The sequence below is a fragment of the Zingiber officinale genome, chromosome 7A, assembly GCF_018446385.1.
Source record: "Zingiber officinale cultivar Zhangliang chromosome 7A, Zo_v1.1, whole genome shotgun sequence".
NCBI lineage: Eukaryota > Viridiplantae > Streptophyta > Magnoliopsida > Zingiberales > Zingiberaceae > Zingiber > Zingiber officinale.
Genome location: NC_055998.1, coordinates 135115994 through 135135065, shown reverse-complemented (window position 1 = coordinate 135135065; position 19072 = coordinate 135115994). Strand labels below are relative to the sequence as shown.

Here is a 19072-nt window from a genome sequence, read left to right as displayed (position 1 = left end):
AGACGCATAGGATAAAAAAGCGCGAAGGCGCCTTGAGCGAACTCGAATGTACCTTAAGTAGAGGTGTGAAGGCGCCGTCAATCCTCATGAAGGTGCCTTTCAACATGGCAGAGACATTGGTGACTATGCCACTAAGGATAAAACTTTAACCACACTAGAGGCGTCTTGGATCCTTTTGGAGGTGCCTCCGAGCCACATCAGCCAACGGTAACATCATCTCAGGAGACTATAAAAAACTCCATGGAGTTAGGAATTTAACAACAATCATTGTATTGATTTTACTAGCTTTTTTTGAGCATTCAAAGTTTGTAAGAGGCTACTCCGCCTGCACGAAGGAGATTTTTCTTAGTGAAGCTTATAATTGTCTTGGATTAACAATCACCTAGGTTGTAACCAAGTAAATCTTTTTATTCTCTTACTTTATTTTTGTTATTGATTTTAATGTTAATTATTTGTGCTTAATTAATTTGACTATCCTTGCTAAGTAAAAGTAAAAAATTTGATTAACTTATTTTCAGGACTATTCACCCCCTCTAACCAGTCTAATACAGTCTACCCGTTATAAGATTTTAAAATTGATAAAACTCTATGTCACGCCCACCAATGAATTTTGATAAAAAGTTATCGATGGATTTTCATATTTCAAGAAAATAGCGTGGTGGTTAAGGACAATGCAAACCAATACAAAATCAAATCAAAGGAATGCAAGTTAAAGTGTGACAAAGTCTAAACATGTGTAAGAGATGGGGACTACAATAGAAATGTGAAACATACCTGATCGAGAGGTTGAATTACAATACTAGGCCAGCGATCCAAGATAGGAGAGGAGAGAGATGACCAACGTCAGGATACAGAATGAGAAGGCAAACTAAACCCTAAACTTGAATGGGAGAGGGAAAGATTATTAGTAGATCCTCAGTCACTTTCGACGAGCTGATAGATCTACGTGGAGGGTTTCGACTTTTGAGGAAATCGTTTTCGACGAGGTAATAGAGAGAGAGGAGATTTAATTTCTATGAACTGGAAGAGCAAAGAGATGTCGAGATTGTATGCATCCAATTCAAATAATTTTTTTTATTATTTTGAATATGTTGCTCTGATGTTTGGGAATGGGATAAGCAGTTGGCGAGAGGCGTATTATCGGAAATAAATGCACTTTTTGAAAAATAACAACTTTAGTGTGTTCTTTAATTAGGAATTCTGAAATTTTATATGTGGGCTGTAGTCAATTACCGAATATCTTTTTGTACATCTACTTTCTTGATTTCTTTTATAATGTTGTTTTACTGTAAATCAACACAAAGACCATGATCAGCTGGGAAGCAACACGCGACTTCTGTGGATCTCATTTGCTGTTGTCTCCGCACCAAGCGCGAGGCCGCCACACGTCTCCCTTATTAGGCATCCATGCGGATCTTCTCCAATATACTCGGTGATTTCTATTTTTAAAAAATATTAAAAAAAAAAGACGGGCTTTGCATTGGGGGCACGTGGGTGACGTGTAGCAGGGGCCACCAAAAAAAAGTAGGCATTGATTACTTATTTAATTTTTTTATTATTTTTTTTTGAAATCTAATTTTTTAAGGAGAGAATTAAAGATATTTGATATTAATTTATCTATAAATATTAACTTAATAAAATATTTAATTATAAATTTTAAAATATTTGAAAAATGAAATATCTGAATGATAATATGAAAATCAGATAAAAATATCAAAAAAAGGAAATGGAATTATTAGTTCCGTTTGCACCGTGGATGGCATTAAAAGCTATGAGCTGCCTTTTGTTCTCAAAACTTTATTTTTTGTGGCTTAAAGATTCCTTTCACACGGTCTTCCTGCCGAGGAAGAGAGTCGTGTGGAGATCGTGAGTCGTCCACACGCGCATCCGACTGAAAATGATCTGACTGTCCACTTGTCGCCCATCCAGTCTCTCCCCTGCCCTTTTTATATCCCCGCGTCCTCACCCTTTCATTCCCCACCCATCATCCTTCGCATCCTTCGAGCGAGAAGACATGCCTCTCGAAGCTTCCGCGGCCGCTGCCTTGGACTTGGAGGAGATCGGGAAGGAGCTCGCTCTGATTCCGACGTCCCCAGATCTGTCTTTGGGCCGTCAGAAATACGCCGATGAGTGCGAATCTGCCATCAATCAACAGATCAAGTCGGTTCTATTTCTCTCTCTCATTCATTTAACCTTATGTTTATTGTAATATTTTTTCCCTGCGATCGTTGATTCATCTTTTCGATGAAATTTCTTTGTCATTTATCTTCTCGAGATAAATGACCTGGGATCTCCACAATGCGAGCGAGTTCTTAGCTGCCTTGTTAGTTAGTTGATAGTTCTGTTTGACTTACCTTTCGTTTGTTCTGTTCTTTAAATTCCTTCTATGAGAAATTTAATTAGATCAATCTCAGTGATCTCGTCAACATTGTTCCATTCGCAGTGTCGAATACAATAATTCCTACGTCTATCATGCCTTGTTCGCTTACTTCGACCGCGACAACGTTGCGCTGAAAGGCCTCGCAAAGTAAGTAGGCGTTTATTCTCTATTTTCATACATGTGTTGTGATTCTTGAGTATATTTGACTTGCTTTTGCTCATTACAGATTTTTCAAGGAGTCAAGTGAAGAGGAAAGGGAGCATGCCGAGAAACTGATGGAATACCAAGTAAGTTACAGATTCAAATTTCAAGGTGTTTGTTATTGTCTCTGAACTACGACAACTGATTCTAAATCTCTCCGTGATCAGAACAAGCGAGGAGGAAGAGTGAAACTCCAGTCTCTTGTTATGCCACCGTCTGAATTCGATCATCCCGAGAAGGGAGAAGCATTGCATGGTAAGTTCGAATCTGTGCATCAGCACAAATCTACTCTGTCGTTTTATGTAACTGTTGCATATAAATATTTGTTTCGTCCATTCTCCTCAATATCGATGAACTCTATCCTGTTATTACTTATTCATTGATGATGTTCCAGGAGAGAGACTTTTTTTTTTTTTTAAACAACGATGGCGACTATTCCTAAATTTTTACAATTTAATGTCGGCTCCAGGAATCCTAATATTTTCATTCGGAATCCTAAATATTTACATCGAGATTGAATTATTTGGTTTTGTACCATTCTATTTTTTTTTTTATTTTTTTTACTACTCTGCTAAGTTTGATCAAACCTTGGATTTTGTAGAGTCTTTGGTGACATTGTTTTGCTTTGTTTCAGCCATGGAATTGACTTTGGCTCTTGAGAAGTTGACGAACGAGAAGCTGATCCAGCTACACAATGTAAGTGATATTGAACCATAGTCCAACTAGTTAGCGTTATCTCATATTTTAACTTTTACATTGTCTTGAAATTTAATCCAGATTGCTGAAAATTGCAACGATGCTCAACTGGCTGACTTTATTGAGAGTGAATTTCTGGGAGAGCAGGTGATATAATTATGAGGATGGTTTAGTTGATTGTCAACTTTGACACAATTGTTAATTTGTTCAGAAAATTTCAACATAATTTCACTAAAATCAGCAAAATTATAGACAAAAACCTAGAATAAGATTGAAAGGTCAAGGTAAAAAAAGAAAGCAAAAGCTTTATTTCCAATTTCTACTCTTCAGTAACCAATCTTTGTACCGCTATTAGAATACTGTTGGAGCAAATAAGTAATAGCAAACTTATGAACCTGTCAAACAACAAGTTAGAAAAATCAAATTTGCTTGCTGCTGCAGAACTTTGTAATCTTCATCTCATTTTCAGGTGGAAGCCATAAAGAAGATATCTGAGTACGTTGCTCAGCTGAGAAGGTTAGGGAAAGGACATGGTAAGGATTCCATTATTAAGATAATCTCTAGATGTCTGTGTTTGAAATGTTGTAGATAACCTTCAGATGTCTTATTTGCGATTGGGTATTATATGCAGGGGTTTGGCATTTCGACCAGATGCTCCTCCATGAGTGAGATGCTGTGGCTATCTAAAGTGTTGAGGTCCTGATCAGTTACATCTGTCTCTAGCTGTAGGTTGTCATTTGCTTCTTTCTGTATGTGTAATCTTTGATGCTGTCAAAAATAGAGAGCAGAACCATACGGGGTTTCTAGAGGAAATAAAATTTGATGTATGACGTCGAGGTCTAGTCTCGATTGACTATGAAACTTGGTTCAAGCATTCGCAATCAACTGGTTTAACACGGCATGCTGGAATAAACATGTGCAATTGTGGGTGGTTGTCATCACTTGAAAGGGTTGACCTCATGCCATAGATTTGGGATCTTTCGTTCATAAAAAAAGTGGATCAAGGGATGGTTCACTTATAATTACGACTAGATTATGGTCGTGATCCGACCATAATTGATTATGATCCCTCCCTAGGTCCACTGTCCCTAGATTATAGTTTGGGTTGGGGCGAGTGGTTGGAGGCCACCTCCCGCTCGTCGCCCGGCAGCCTGGCCACTTGCCCACCGCTGGCGACCTCCGAGCGGCCTTTGGTTACCCGTAATGACCCATCATAAGAGAAAGCTTCGTCAGTAACTTCTAATAAAGCTGCTCTATTTTGCGATAGGATCATATATCAATATTAATATAAGCGGATGGTATGTCTTCAGTAGACCTAGGAGGAAAGCCGCTCAAAATAGGTGGCAATGTTGATGGTATTGTGTTGGAGTGTGGTCAGATGTGTTAGAAGCGTTGACATCACTAGAGAGAGGGTGAATAGTGATTCACTTTGTTGCAAAAGGTTAATATGCAGTGGAAAAATAAAAAGAAACAAATGAAACACAAACATAAACTTGAGTTTTTTATGTGATTCGGAACCACCCGATTCCTACTCTATGGCCTAACATCCTAACTTAAATACCACTATTCCTTCTCCTTGTCAAAGACCTTCCAAAAGCGGAGAAACCTTTTATAACAATATGTTCTTACAAGTAACATAAACTAAATACAAAGATAAAGTTGAAAATAAATACAATATAAATAAACTATTTTTACAAGAGATATTTTGCTTTGCTCGTTGTTTGTTTCTTTGAATTTGAAACCTAAAGTATGGAATGCAGAAATACGTTCCCTCAAAACCTCTAAGAACTATCCAAGAATAGATGCTTTGAAACCTCCACAAAATCCCCTTTTCTAGGGTTGTTATAGTGACTAAATCATCCTAACAATCTACTCTTTACTCTCGATAGTCAATCATGTGCTCAAATTTGAATATTGCTTTTGTTCTACCAGTAGAATTGTCAGTCAACTACATAAACCATAATAGTCGGCTAATGCGTCATTGATCAAGTTTTCAGATGAACTGTAAAATCTTTTGTTCAATCTACAACGACATCAGTCGAGTCCCTCACTCGACTTATGCAGAAGTCAATTACTAACACCCAACATTTGATTGCTCACACCATAAATCCCCTTAAATTCCAAACTAGTGATTTCAGACTCATTGGTCGATTGTCATTACCATAGCAGTTAACTGGTACTTTTTCATTCTTGTCAAGGCTAAACTCTCATCCTTTCCCAATATCTGATTGACTTCAACCTACTAAGACTTCATCTGTCCAAAATTCAATTAGCCTTGATCTTCTACGACTTCACTTACCTAGTATTCGGTCAACCTGAACCTGTCAAGTCTTCACCACTGTCAAACATTCAGTCCTCTTTGATATGTTTGGATTTTTCTGCTCATGTTTAACATCTGATCCTCCATGACATGTCAGGATTTCACTTCTTGTTTGGCTCATCATGACATATCAGAACTTACTTCCACATACCTAACATCCGGTCCTCCATAATTATTAGACTTTTATCCATATGCTTAGCATCTGATCCTCTATGTCATTTTAGAACTGTTGGATCGTAAGCGTTCGATAAGGGGGGTGAAAATCGATTAAAAAAAATTGAGAGCAAGTACGCAGCGGAATGATTAAACAAAAGGAAATGACACCAGTAAATTTACTTGGTTCGGAGTCTGTGTCGACTCCTACTCCAAGGCTCGCTCGCAAGGGTGCTTTCGATGGGCAATTCACTAGCAATTCAAAAATGTTTACAACTAAAAGTACACGAACATTAAAAAATATAAAACTGACAAGATAAAGAAGAATGAAAAAGCATAGCATTGTCAGCAGCGTCGCAGGAGCACCAGAGATCGAATCGTTCGTTGTTGTTTTTTTGACTCCAGCCTTTACCCTCCTTATATAGGAGGTTCGGAGCGCTTGGATCCTTTTGGGCATCCTGAATATGACGTAGCCGAGCCAACCAGGGTGCTCCACGTGGTGAAGCGACGTTTTAGATAAATATTGCATTTCGGGCCCCCGGGTCCCTCCCTGGCACTCGGACCTTTGGGCGCTTGGACCACTCTTCTCCAGCAAGTCCTTCTCCTGCACGAAAGAGTTAGTCCGAGGCAAAATGCAAATAATATTATCCTGCAATACAAAGTGTTAGCATAGTTTAAAATGAACAAGCAGAGTATTAGCTAGATTCCGTCTCCTCGAGACCGGAATCTAGTCACGATCTCAACTTAGATATCTGAAATGGGTCTAAGTCGGATCGACGCCTAATGTTCCCTTCCCGGGAACGCGTCCTCACAGTCACTCCCCTCCAGTGACTTACCTTCACTTACCTACCAGACGTTCGGTTAGCCCTTCGACCCGTCTGGGCTTCGTGCCAACTATCCGGTCAGCCCGTCGACCTACCTGGACTTCGTGCCAAACGTCCAGTCAGCCCGTCGACCCGTTTGGACTTCGTGCCAGCTATTCGATCGATCCGTTGACCTAGCTGGGTTTCGTGTCAGACATCAGGTCAACCATCGACCTGTCTGAGCTTCTCCTGCACACTCGATCAGAGTGTTAGATAATGACAAAACTAACTTAACTTATTTTGTCATTCATCAAAACTTGAGTTAGACCGTTAGTGCTAACCACACGAACAAGAACTTCCATTCACATGTCTATCATTCAATCCTTTATGACATGTTAGTGTTGGTATGGTTAGCACTAACTGTCTAACTCAAGTTTTGATGAATAATAAAATAGATTAAGTTAGTTTCGTTGTTATCTACACTCTAACCAAGTGTGCAGGAGAAGCCCGGACAGGTCGTTGTAAGGAACATGTGACATGTTTCAAGTGAAAGAAGACCAGACATTACAAGAACGAATGCCCATAGAGGAAATCCAAGAATCGAGAGGGGTGATTAAGGTTAGTGATTTTAAATTTTATGAAAAATCCTATTTTAGCTATGCATACTAGTAATAATTTAAATATTTTTTATTATGATAGCAATTTGGATATGCATTATAAATCTTCCATTGTTGGTTCTAACAATTCACTTAATTCAAATTTAATTATCAAAAATAAACTAATGAATAAAAAATCAATTAATTTGAAATTAATTAAAAATAAATTGATTAATTTAAATAATAATCTCAAACTTAATCAAGACCTTGATCAAGTCAATAAAGACTAAGATCAAGTTGACACAAACCTTGGTCGGATCGATGAAAATCTTAATCTGACTAATCAAAAAATTAATTTTAAAGATAAATAAATTAATTCAGGATTAATTAATAATTTGTTTAATGAAGATAACCATGAATTAATAAATCCAAATCTAATTAATAATCCAACTATAAATAATTCAATTATAAATAATTCAAATATAAATAATAAGAATTTAATCTATAATAATTTTTAAAAATAAAATAAACCATTTTCAAAATTCACAAAAATAGAAAAACAGTTTTTAAATCTAAAAATCAGAAATTGAATTTTAAAATTAAAGAAAACAAATATTTGAATTTTGAAAAACATAATGTTAATTTTAAAATTTAAAATTCGGATAAAAATTAATTTTCAAATCTAAATTCAAAGTTTAAAAATTCGAAAAATCAACTTTTAAATTAAAAACAATGATAAAGTTCAAACTTAAGAAATTTAAATAATAAAAATCAGCTTTCAACTTCAAAAATTCAAGTTTTGAAATGTAAAAATTCAAAAGAAAAGTTTTTAAAATTTAAAATTCAGAAAACAAAAGTTCTATAAAATCGGAAAACAAAATGTTGTTTTGAAACATAAAATTAGGAATCTCAAAAAGAATATTAATATGTTATCTAAATCTTAAAATATAGACTATTTACAAGTCTAAGTTAAATTCAAATCAACAACTTAAAACTCATAAACAAAGTTACAATCACTCACCATTTAATTATGCAACAATCAATAAAATTTCACTTGATAAAACTAGAAATCTTAATAATTAAAATGTGTCAAAGTGGGTTGACACATTTAATATTAACACAAAATGTATCAAATCGAGAATTTGATATATAATTAGAAACTAATATATTAAGTGTTTGATTGTTTTGACTTGATTGATGGCATGTTCAAATTGACATGCTCATGCATATCTTAATTAATTGCAATATGTCATGTCTCACATGCCATATTTTTTATCCATGATTTTAATTGCTTATCTTAGAATAGATAGATAGGGAAAATATAGGAAAAAAGATATAGGCTTGATTGATACTTGCACAACATAATACCAAGGTGTGGCGAAATGATAGTATGTTAAGAAAACTTAGTCCAGATAGTCAGGTGGAGTAAGGAGTGTCATACTTGATCTGCTTAACTATGTGGAACTAACTGAAGTTACCTACCACATCCTATACTAGTTAAACCATTAGTTAAGTGTTCAATTTCTTGAACCAGCTTTGTCTAAGGAAGTGGTCATTGCTTTGATACCCAAAAAGGTCAGTGTGTCTCGCCACGACTTGGAAGCCTAAATTGTGCACTTAATTGATCGACGATTAAACCTAAATCTAACATAAAGTCAAAGAATTCTTAGAACTTAAACTAAATCAATAAAAATAAAATTAGAATACTCATCTCACAAAACATATAAGGCTACTGTGTTTGTGTATCCTGAGACACATAGAATGGGTGAGATATTAAGACAACTTAAATTGAAAATATTTTTAAAAAGGTTTTCGAAAATTTATAGGAATATTTTATTAAAAATATTTTCAAAGTAGTGATTCATATAATGATGTTGAATGATATTTCCTGTTTGGTTGGATGTAAATATATATATATATATATATATATATATATATATATATATATATATATATATATATATATTTCAAAATTCTATACATCTTTGAAATGATTGTTGTTGATCGACACTTAACTTCTAGATCCTTAGGTCAACCATAACACACCCAAACCTACAAGATATATAGGATTCCTTGTTGCTAACAAGAATGTCCTAAGGGGTGTCAAGTTAAGGGGAGACTCTCTTGAAAGATCAATATTTAAAAAGAATCTTGTTTCTTAAAAAAAAAAAATATTGACACCATTTTTAACAAAAAAGGCTTATTTTCAAATTCTCTTCTTACAAAATTTTCAAAGATATTTATACTTCAAAATTATTTCTTCTTTGAAAATATGCTTCAAATTTTTTAAAGCATTTTTGAAAAGATGCTTTCAAATTATGTTCTCTCAATTTTTTTTCAAAATGTTTTTCAAATCACCCTTCTATTTCAAAATTTTCTAAGCATAATCATATTTTAAAATTCCTTTCTTGTTGGGAAATTTCTGATTTCAAGAAGGGTAAGGGTTAAGTTTTTTACTAAGGAAATATCCTATTGTTGATACAACACCAAAGGATATCCTTAGGAGTTTAACTATTTTTTATATGTGCCAAAGGGGGAGAAAAATAGTGTTAATCTATAATTCTTAATTTGGCATAAACCCTATATGTTAGGCTAACTAATTTAGCCTAGCTTAAATTTATTGTCAATCAAAAAAAGGAGAGATTGTTGGTGCAATCGACCTCTAGAGTTTTGAATGTTTATTTAAACAAAATGTTTAAGGGAATTTGGTCAAAGGTGACTAAATAATTTGACCATAGTTGATCAAGTTAAGTGAAGAGTCCAAGCAAAGTCAAGGTTGACTTAAAACTTGGAAATGAGTGAGAAGTCCAAGTAGGACTAGATACATGGCAAGTTGTTAAAAATACCTACTGGGACTAGGCAAAGGAAAGTCTTGGTTGGGAACCAGGCAGTAACTGTACTAGCGAGGCTAACTAGTGGAAATCCTAGTTGGGAACCAGATAATGGAAATCATGGCGAGTGTAGGTAGTGGAAGTCATTGTTGGGAACCAAGCAGTGAAAGTCCTAGTTGGGAACTAGATAAAACAAGTTCAAGTGGAGTTAGCTGGGAGATGATTGCTTGACAATGAAAGAAGTCCTGAAGGAATGAACTCCAAGCAATTAAACCTATTAGGTTTAGGTAAACTAAGTACTAGGTTTTGCTTGTTATTTACTTATTTGTTTTGCATGAAACAACAGTTGGATGAACTAGTCTGGGTCATTGGACTCAGGATCTGGTTGACCGGAAGGCAGTCTAATTGACTGAAAAGTCAGGTCTCAAACAAGTTTGGGCTGAGCTCGGGACAAGGTGTTCAATTGACTGAGAGGTCAAAAATTTATCTCAAAAAGGATTGAGTTTCCAGCCACGTTAGCAACGTCCAGGCGACCGGAGGGCCTCCAGTCGACCGGAGAAGTGTCGATCCAGTTGTATAAAAGGGGGGTCGAGGTAGCATCTTCTAGCAACTCTTGAAAACATCCATCTCCATGCTAGTGCTCAAAAAGTGCTCTAAAGTTATGCTCGTGTGTTTCGGGAAGCGCCAGGAGGAGTATCGCGACACTCAGGCTTTCCAGCCGGCTCACGATAAGTTTATTTTTCTTTTATGCTTGTTATTATATCATTTATCTGTTTTTCATATTTGTGATTGTCCTTACAACATGTAAGAGGTTTCTTTGCCTCCAGAAGAGTACTAAAAGGAGAAAGATACTAGTAGATGACCGCTTCGTGCATAGCCTTGGATATATTAACCCTGGGGGTTGGGAACCAAGTAACTTTGGTGTTCTTTGTATTTATTTCTTTTGTTCTTTAAGTTTCTTTATTTCGTTGTGCTACCAATGACTCTGATAGAAAAAGAACGGAGAAATTTCAATTGTGCTATTCACCCCCTCTAGTATCGAACAAGATCCTACGTTACTAGTGTAATATATCTAATCATTTGATATTGCAAGTGCAATAGAGCTGTTAATTTGAGTTGAGCCTAATGGATTGGCTCGACCCGCCAAACAATTTAAGCAGGTTAGGTCGAAATTTTATCTACTCATTTAAAAGCGGGCCTAAACGGGCTAATCCGCACAAGTTGCAAGTCCAAGAGGGTCGCGGCAGGCTCAGGTTGGCCCGCAAGTTGAGAAGGAAAAAAAATTGAAAAACTTGAAATAGAAATAAGCCTTCAAGTCAAAGTTTATTTATGAAATGATTAAATTCAATAAATTTTAGGGATTTTACTATAATTTTTTTTAATTTTTTGATGCGCTAGCCCGCCTAATCCGCAACTCGTCTTGGGTTGGGTTCGGGATTTCCCATCCCACCAGGATGGTGGGCCAGCCCCTGCCCTGCCAAATGACTGATTTTAGATGGGACGACGTATCTGACAGATCTAAGTGCAATTGTTAAAATCCAAAGTGGATCCAGTTCAAACATACGACAAAGGAAAAGTTTAGCAAGTGTTGGTAGATAAAAAAGTCCTAGGTCGAGGATGGCATACTTGGCAAATAAGAAAGTCCTAGTAAGTTAAGAATGACCAAATACCTAACATATAAGAAGGTTGTTGAGGACAGCTGAATACCTAATAGATGTGAAATCCCAGTAGATCAAGAACTACCGGAAACATGATAGATGAGAAGTCTTGGTAGGTCCAGACGACCGCATACACAGTAAATGAGAAGTCTTGGAGGTAAAATCTCTTAGCATATAAGTTGTGAGAGACTATAAGTGACCTATATTTTAGAGGTTGGTAGTGCTCTTAGTAGAGGCTCAGCCAAGAAATGGTTATTTTGGGGGTCAAAGTCAATGATTCAATCGATTAGTGATCATATATACTCAACCAATATGGTTACTCGAGATTGGTAGCAAATAGAAAGCTTTGTTCAAGTTGAGTTGACTTTCAGTCAATTGATGCCTAAGTAGTCGACTAGTCACTTTACCAAAAATGTATTTCTTATGAACAGAAAGGTTTTGTTCCAAGATGAGTCAACCAAACCTTAGATGAGTCGATTAAGAAATAGGTATTTTAAGGTCAAAGTCGATAATTCAATTGACTGATATGGTTAGTCAACCAAGAAGTCAGTTGATGACAGACTGCCCACAAATAGAAAGATTTTGTTTTGAGTTGAGTTGAGTAGAGTAGATGACAATTCAGTATTCGAATACTTGACTTATCAACTAGGCAGTCAAGATGTATTTCTTGAGAACAAAACAGTATTGTTTCGAGATGAGTAAATTGAAAGATATTTTATTCCAAGAAAACAAAAGAATGTTTTTGTTTGAAACAAAATCGACTCAACATTTGATAGAAACTAAATTAGTTGACTGAATTAATTTTTGAATTTGAAATATTATACAGCATTGATTAGGAACTTATAAAAAAAAAATCAATTCATCTTGTGTGGAGCCGATAGAGAATAAATTGAGTTGACTAATGAGTTTGAAAGAATTGACTACATTAAAATGGCTCGAGAGTCAAACCTATGAGCTGATCCAAAATAGTCGATTGATTGGTGTCAAAGTCAACTTGCATGGACAACAATCAACTGAAATGGTATTAAGCCAATTGAGAAGGTGTAAAGTCGACTGATGACAACAGCTAAAGCGACCATGCACAGATCTAGCTCCAATCAATTGATGGCTTAAAAGAGTCGACGAACATTAACGCAAACCGGAGTTTATCCACTAGGTTATATAGGAGAGACAAAGGGAACTCTATATAAAACCCTTTTGACAACAATTCTACTACGACAACTTTTTGTTATGTTATTTTTATTTACAAGCTCATGGTCTTTAACTCTGAGCTCCATAGTTTACAAATTCTTTTATTGCATATAATTTCCATATTTATTATAAAAGGTTTCTCTGTCTTTAGAAGTTTTCTAAGAGGGAGAAAGTTTCCATAGGTCGTGGAGTAAGAACCCGAAACCAGGGTCCCAAATCATATGATTTTTTAGTTCAGTTCTTTCTTAGTTATTGCATTACTTCCATCTCTAGAGCCATACTTTGTCATAGTAGGAACTATGCTTCATGATCCTCCCGCTGAAGGGAGAGATAAAAGAGTGAGACGAGACATAAGATTTCCAAAATTTTGAAATTGGACTCAATATGAGGATTTACATAATCAACAAGAGAAAAAAAATCTATACAAGTAATTATGCTTCCAAATCATAGATAAGCATCATGTCAATAAGAACCATCCAAGAGAGAATGTCTTTTTCTTTCTAAAATTTCCTTATCTGGAAGAGATTTTAGCGACCTATCTTTCCGAATGATTTAGACAACTAACTCTTATGAGCATTCGGTTAATGGTATGATAAGGTCCCAAGTATAGGATCGAGTCACAGGTCGAGATCTGGATCCGTACTTGGTCATGCAACACGTAAGGGGGGAAAGGACGAGGAAAAAGACTCATCCTAGACAGAGTCCAAATCACTCAAAGGGGAAGGCTCGTCCTAGACAGAGTCCCAATTACTCAATTTTTATTCCCCTTTATTAATAGTGATACTCCTTTTATAAGGAGTCAAACATGACAAGATTAGGAAAGACCAATCATAAAGGAAAATAAGGAATCAAAAATAGAAAAGTTAATTAGGTCATTATTTGTTTTCGTCTATAGCAGTAGTTAAATTAGCCCATTATTTATTTTCTGCTAATTAGGCTAATACGGTGCATAAAGGTACAACTTGGTCAAGGGGACATGATAGTCAGAAGTCAAGGGGATGTAGTAGTCAGAAGTCAAGGGGGCGTGATAGTCAGAAGTCAAGTGGATGTGGCAGGCAGAAATCAAGTGGATGTGGCAGGCAGAAATCAAGGGGATGTGGTAGTCAGAAGTCAAGGAGATGTGGTATTAAGTCATGGGGGTTGTGACCCATCTAGCAAGCGGTCTGAAGTTCCAAGTCGGGAGTAAAGGTAGGTTACACGGGTAAAAAGGCCCAGGTCAGAAGCTTACTCTGAATGCTCGGTCAGGAGGTCCAGGTCAGGGGCTCAAAATGGTTGTTCGAGTAAGAGATCCAGGTCTGGAGTACGAATGGACGCGCTGGTTGAGGTGCTCTAGTCGAAAGGCCGGGAGAATAACATCAAGAATAAGGAAGAAGGGGAAGGAACCATTCCGGTTGGGATTTACTGAGCGGACTTTCCGGGTCAAGCTTTACAGACAGAGACATACATATCAGGATTTGCAGACTGTGACTTACAGGTCAGGATATGTTGGTCGGGATAGATTGGTCAACCAGAGCTTCTCCCATCAAGTCGATAGGCCACTACACGACAATTAAGCAGGAGAATAACAACCACCTATCATAGAATAACCACTAGGTGTCAGGGTACATTCCAATGGTCTGTGACTCATTACCAGAAGTACTTTCCTGCATCTGATGATAGAATGTCACATGTCATTCACCGCCAGACAAAGCCGGACACCCAACACTTCAGGACGCTTGTCAGGTTCAATAACTACACCAAGTAATATAAAAAGGGAGGACCTCTCCCTTATGCGGGTACGCACACTGACCCATTTTCATACTCGTCTTCTACTTTTCCGGTTCCTTAATTGCTTTTATGGGGAAAAAGCACCTAACTTGAGCGTCGGAGGACCTGCTTCGAGGACTTTTTCCCTAGTTCTTGGTCTCTAATGACCTGGGTCCGTGTTGGAGTGTGCGCAGGAGACCCTCGCCTCGTCGTCCTAGTCATCATCTTCCGTCATCCTCCCGCGGTGGCCCTTGCAGGAAGTGCAGTGCCAGCAACACGTCTCAACGACCCCCGTCAACGCCGTCGACAGCACAATCGACCTCCATCTGACTCAACTTCTGGATGGGATCATAGGCAATAGCTAATTTATTTCTAATAGCTAATTAGGTAGTAATTAATTCTCTTCCAATTATAGTGATGTTCAACAAAGGCGTCCACCTCGGCATCCACATCATCACTCCCCTCCTTGATACTGACCTTGTCCTCAAGCTCGAAAGCGGGGTATACCGCCACTAATAGCATGAAGGGAAATTTCTGAATTCACTTCCCCCTCGTCCTCACCTTCCTTGTCATCATCAGACTCTTCAATCCAAAACAGTCATTTATACTTGTGACCCGTGGAATAGGATTCATCACAGTTAAAACAAAGACCATTGTCTCTCCGTTCTGCCATCTCGGCACGAGTCAGACGCTTGAAAAATGAAACAAGTGGAATCTCCTTGCTGATGTCCGGGGTCATGGTCTTCGCCAAAGGAGGGCCTCCACTGCTGGTGTTGAGATTGGTTGTGGTCCCGCCCCAATTCGTGTGCAGCAGCCCCCACCTTGATGGAAGCACTGCTTCCATTCTAGTGCCATGGCCATATTCATTTCAATGCCTAGGTTTTCAATACGGAGATCTTCGACTAGCCCTGCAATGAATAAGTCAACTTGTTGTTGTGGTCGGAGGTCCGAGGTCTGAGCGAGGTGAGATTGAAATTGGCGCTGGTAATCTTCTACAAAGCATGTCTACTTCAGATTTGCTAGCTCTCCCAAAGGGTTGTTGCTTAGGGACGGGCTAAAGCGGATATGATAGTGGTCTCTGAACTGCTTCCAAGTCATCTCTGACTATTCTTGCTCTATCTGATCAAACCAAAGTTGGGCTTCCCCTACCAAGTGGAAGGCAGCAAGGCCAACCTTGTCAGCCTCTGTGGTCCTTTGGTTGGTAAAAAAATTTTCACACCTTTTAACCCAGCTCAGCGGATCCCCTTCTCCAGAATAGGTGGGGAACTCAATCTTTGAGTATCGCGGAGTCATGATGCCAATGGTTAGTAATTCAGGTTTGACCTCTGAGCCTCTAGAAGGGTCATACTCTGCGCTGGTAGGCTGTCTGCAGTGTGCAAAGATCGTCGCCTAGCATCTTGAACAGTATGGGATATCTCGGCAATCTACTCCTCTAATCCTTGCTGGCAGGAAATGATCTGCTCCATGAAAACTTGTTGTTGTGACATCAATCTTTCCATGAAGGCCTCGAGTTTGGATGTGATAGGATCCATGTCACCCATGACCGGCTCTGATACCAAGTTGATATGGTCCCGAGTATAGGATCGAGTCACAAGATCCGGATCCGTACTTGGTCATGCAATACGTAAGGGGGGAAGGGAGGAGGAAAAAGACTCGTCCTAGACAGAGTCTAAATCACTCAAGGGGGAAGGCTCGTCCTAGACAGAGGCCCGATTACTCAATTTGTCTCTCCTCCTTTATTAATAATGACGCTCCTTATATAAGGAGTCAAACATGACAAGATTAGGAAAGACCAACCATAAAGGAAAACAAGGAATCAAAAATTAAAAAGCTAATTAGGCCATTATTTATTTTCTACTATAGCAGTAGTTAAATTAGGTCATTATTTATTTTTTACTAATTAGGCAATAGCTAATTTATTTCTAATAGCTAATTAGGTAGTAATTAATTTGCTTCCAACTATAGCAATGTTCAACAAAGGCATCCACCTTGGCGTCCACATCATGGTACCACAAGAAGATGAATTTCAATCAAAAGGCTAAGCTCAGGATTCAAGGCAAAAATATGTAGAATTGGATTGCTGTTGGGCAAACATTACTCGTTCATGTTCATCTCCTGTAAGTTTTAACCAACGAGATTGTATAAAAGGGACTTTATCACTCCCCTGACCATTTCAAGTTTCAACAATTCCAAATCACAAGAGACATTTGTACTGGTAGAGAAGCACTGAATAAAGAAATTCTTAAGATACATACCTTCATAATTTCCCTCTCAGTTTTGTACAGTGGATCTCTAGGAGCGTCTATGGGTGGCTCCGTGACATTGTAGCTTCCAAAGTTTGATTTTGCACACCGAATGTACTAACAAACCCAATAAATAAGTTATTAGTTGGGTAAGCAGTAAGCTCCAGTTTACACATGCTATCTGTACTGAATCATAGTTATGTTCCACACAGCGTTACAAAATTTGCAACTTTTTTATGCATACCTTTTGAGGCATGGTAGCGAAAACCTTCAGAATTGAGTAGACATCCGTGTCAGGAGGAGTAACATACATCTGCTTGTTGAAAAGCCACAAAGAAAATCGCATCATAAAGGGGAGGAACAGGGCATCATGACCTACCAGAGACATAAAGATAGAAGAGACGATGCCTCTCGGAAGTCGTAGACATTGTCATCGGGGTCGGGCGGGTTCCGAATAAAGAAGTCACAGTGAAAGAGGCGGATCTTGTGGAACTCCTCCTCGTTGATACGGTAGTCAACGACGGTCTCAGACTCCCACCCTTGCGTGGACACGAAGCTCTCGACGACGACTATCTCGATGTCGTCTGGCGAGTCGGCAGAGGAGGAAACGGGAGCGACGCCGAGTATCTTGTCGTACTCGATGTCATAGTCCTTCTTGTTATCTAGCTCCTCGACATCCTCCTGTTGACCTTCGCAATTGTACGGAAATGTCGCAAGTAATAATAAAAGATATCGAATCTACAGGGACTAGAATAAGCACTAAAGATGTCTCAAAGCGAGTTAGCTAAATAACCAATCAATTGATTTACAAAGTCTAAGTGTAACTATGAAATGTAAACAAAGAAATGAAAGAATAAGAAATAAGAATAAGGACAATAATAAAGGTATGTTCTAGGAGTTTTGGTTTCTTTGTAATGTTATTCAATGTAATGATCTACCAAATCTTATTTCTCAATTGTCCATCATTTGTAGAAGGTTGCCGGCTCCCTCTTGCAATAGACAACCGGCCTAGGACTGAAATATATCTAAATTCGATCAATTAGGATTAAACCCTATGTTGTCCTTACACGGGCTTGCCTGTCACGTGCGTCCCTCGGAAAATCAACATAGAAATCCACTATTTCTCAACCTCATTAAGATATAAAGATTCACTACTAGAAATATGGTCTATACTTTCTTTATGACATTTAATTTTTAATGTCATTATAAATAATATATAATGACATATATCAAAAGAGGTTATTTTAAGTATTAAAATATCATTTTAGGTTATGTATGGTGACAAATTTTAATAATGTCATCATATAACATATTTAATGTATAACGTGTATTTTTTCCCACAGCCGCGTTATAGATTTTGCCCAAGCGTACTGTTCCCTCAAGCGCCAATTCTTTCTTCTCGCGTACAATCCCTAACTTTCACCGTCGCCGCTCAGATCAACACGCTCAAGCGCCGCTACCTCCTCTCCCTTTTTCCTCTGTAACCTGCTCTTGCCGTCGCCACTCCTCTCCCCCACGCTCATCATTTCTGTCGCTGCTCCTCACCCTTTTTCCTCCCTAACCCATTCTCGCCATCACCGCTCCTCTCACCGATGTTCATGCATCCTTGTCGCCGCCGGCGCCGGCGCCGGCCTCCATCGCTTGTCTCCACCACAATTTCTCCACAACACTGCCTCCTCTGTGATTCCTTAGGTTTACGGAAGGAAGTAGTGAGTGGAGGTTTTGGCCTAAGAAATTTGAAGCTTTCAAGGTATTTCAATCTGAACCCTACCTCCATGAAAGTAACACTGATTGATTCCCCAACCAGACAAGAATCCCTTGAATCGTTATTCCCAGATGAAGTCCAGCCCATTGTTGCGGCTTGCCAAGCAAAGTTCGGTGATTATCAATGGTGAAATTCTTGTGAAATTCTTACTATATTCTTCTTCAGCAAAGCACTTCGGCCAAATTTCAGCAAAGCCTCTTTGTTTCTCTGTTGTGTGCTTGATAAACTGACTATGCAAGTCTATTGTATTTTGAGTTCTTATTAGTTAGAATGTATAATTGTTATTGCCACTGCAATTCTCCTCTAATTTAGATATTTATAAGATTAATTTCTCTATTGTTTCATAATTATAGTTATCATCAATACTATTTGCTCTTTGTTTTGTGAATGAAAATGACTAGAAAAACTTTGATGTAGCAACAATGCAATGGTAATTTGGTCACAATTGAAGGGGAAAACAACCCAGTTCAAGAATCCCAGTTCTATTGG

At 37.9% G+C, this 19072-nt stretch overlaps 2 protein-coding genes and 1 long non-coding RNA gene across 3 annotated transcripts; 2 read left to right on the top strand and 1 right to left on the bottom strand.

Annotated features, from left to right (window-relative positions):
* The first annotated feature begins 1978 nt into the window (after window positions 1-1978).
* LOC122002711 (ferritin-3, chloroplastic-like) lies at window positions 1979-4174 on the top strand. The gene is made up of 8 exons (XM_042557987.1): window positions 1979-2160; window positions 2444-2527; window positions 2607-2667; window positions 2749-2836; window positions 3216-3277; window positions 3359-3424; window positions 3747-3810; window positions 3909-4174. The coding sequence occupies exons 1-8, from the start codon at window positions 2015-2017 to the stop codon at window positions 3944-3946; spliced, it is 609 nt and encodes a 202-aa protein (XP_042413921.1). The 5' UTR covers window positions 1979-2014; the 3' UTR covers window positions 3947-4174.
* An 11505-nt stretch (window positions 4175-15679) lies between these two features.
* LOC121999749 (PLASTID TRANSCRIPTIONALLY ACTIVE protein 6, chloroplastic-like) lies at window positions 15680-18344 on the bottom strand. The gene is made up of 6 exons (XM_042554389.1): window positions 18236-18344; window positions 17227-17507; window positions 17063-17131; window positions 16831-16935; window positions 16669-16739; window positions 15680-15941 (listed from the first exon to the last, which is right to left on the bottom strand). The coding sequence occupies exons 1-6, from the start codon at window positions 18342-18344 to the stop codon at window positions 15680-15682; spliced, it is 897 nt and encodes a 298-aa protein (XP_042410323.1).
* A 288-nt stretch (window positions 18345-18632) lies between these two features.
* On the top strand, window positions 18633-19072 carry LOC122000523. Its single transcript, XR_006117161.1, has 2 exons — window positions 18633-18709; window positions 19001-19072. It is a non-coding gene; the product is annotated as an uncharacterized LOC122000523 (long non-coding RNA).

Excerpts from the sequence above, each read along its gene's own strand:
- LOC122002711 (XM_042557987.1), top strand. The coding sequence starts at position 2,015 with ATGCCTCTCGAAGCTTCCGCGGCCGCTGCCTTGGACTTGGAGGAGATC. Across the intron at positions 3,278-3,358 it reads AGCTGATCCAGCTACACAAT|ATTGCTGAAAATTGCAACGA; the intron begins GTAAGTGATATT and ends AATTTAATCCAG. Across the intron at positions 3,811-3,908 it reads AAGGTTAGGGAAAGGACATG|GGGTTTGGCATTTCGACCAG; the intron begins GTAAGGATTCCA and ends TATTATATGCAG.
- LOC121999749 (XM_042554389.1), bottom strand. The coding sequence starts at position 18,344 with ATGATGAGCGTGGGGGAGAGGAGTGGCGACGGCAAGAGCAGGTTACAG. Across the intron at positions 17,132-17,226 it reads ATGTCTACGACTTCCGAGAG|ATGTATGTTACTCCTCCTGA; the intron begins GCATCGTCTCTT and ends TTCAACAAGCAG. Across the intron at positions 16,936-17,062 it reads TCGCTACCATGCCTCAAAAG|TACATTCGGTGTGCAAAATC; the intron begins GTATGCATAAAA and ends TGGGTTTGTTAG.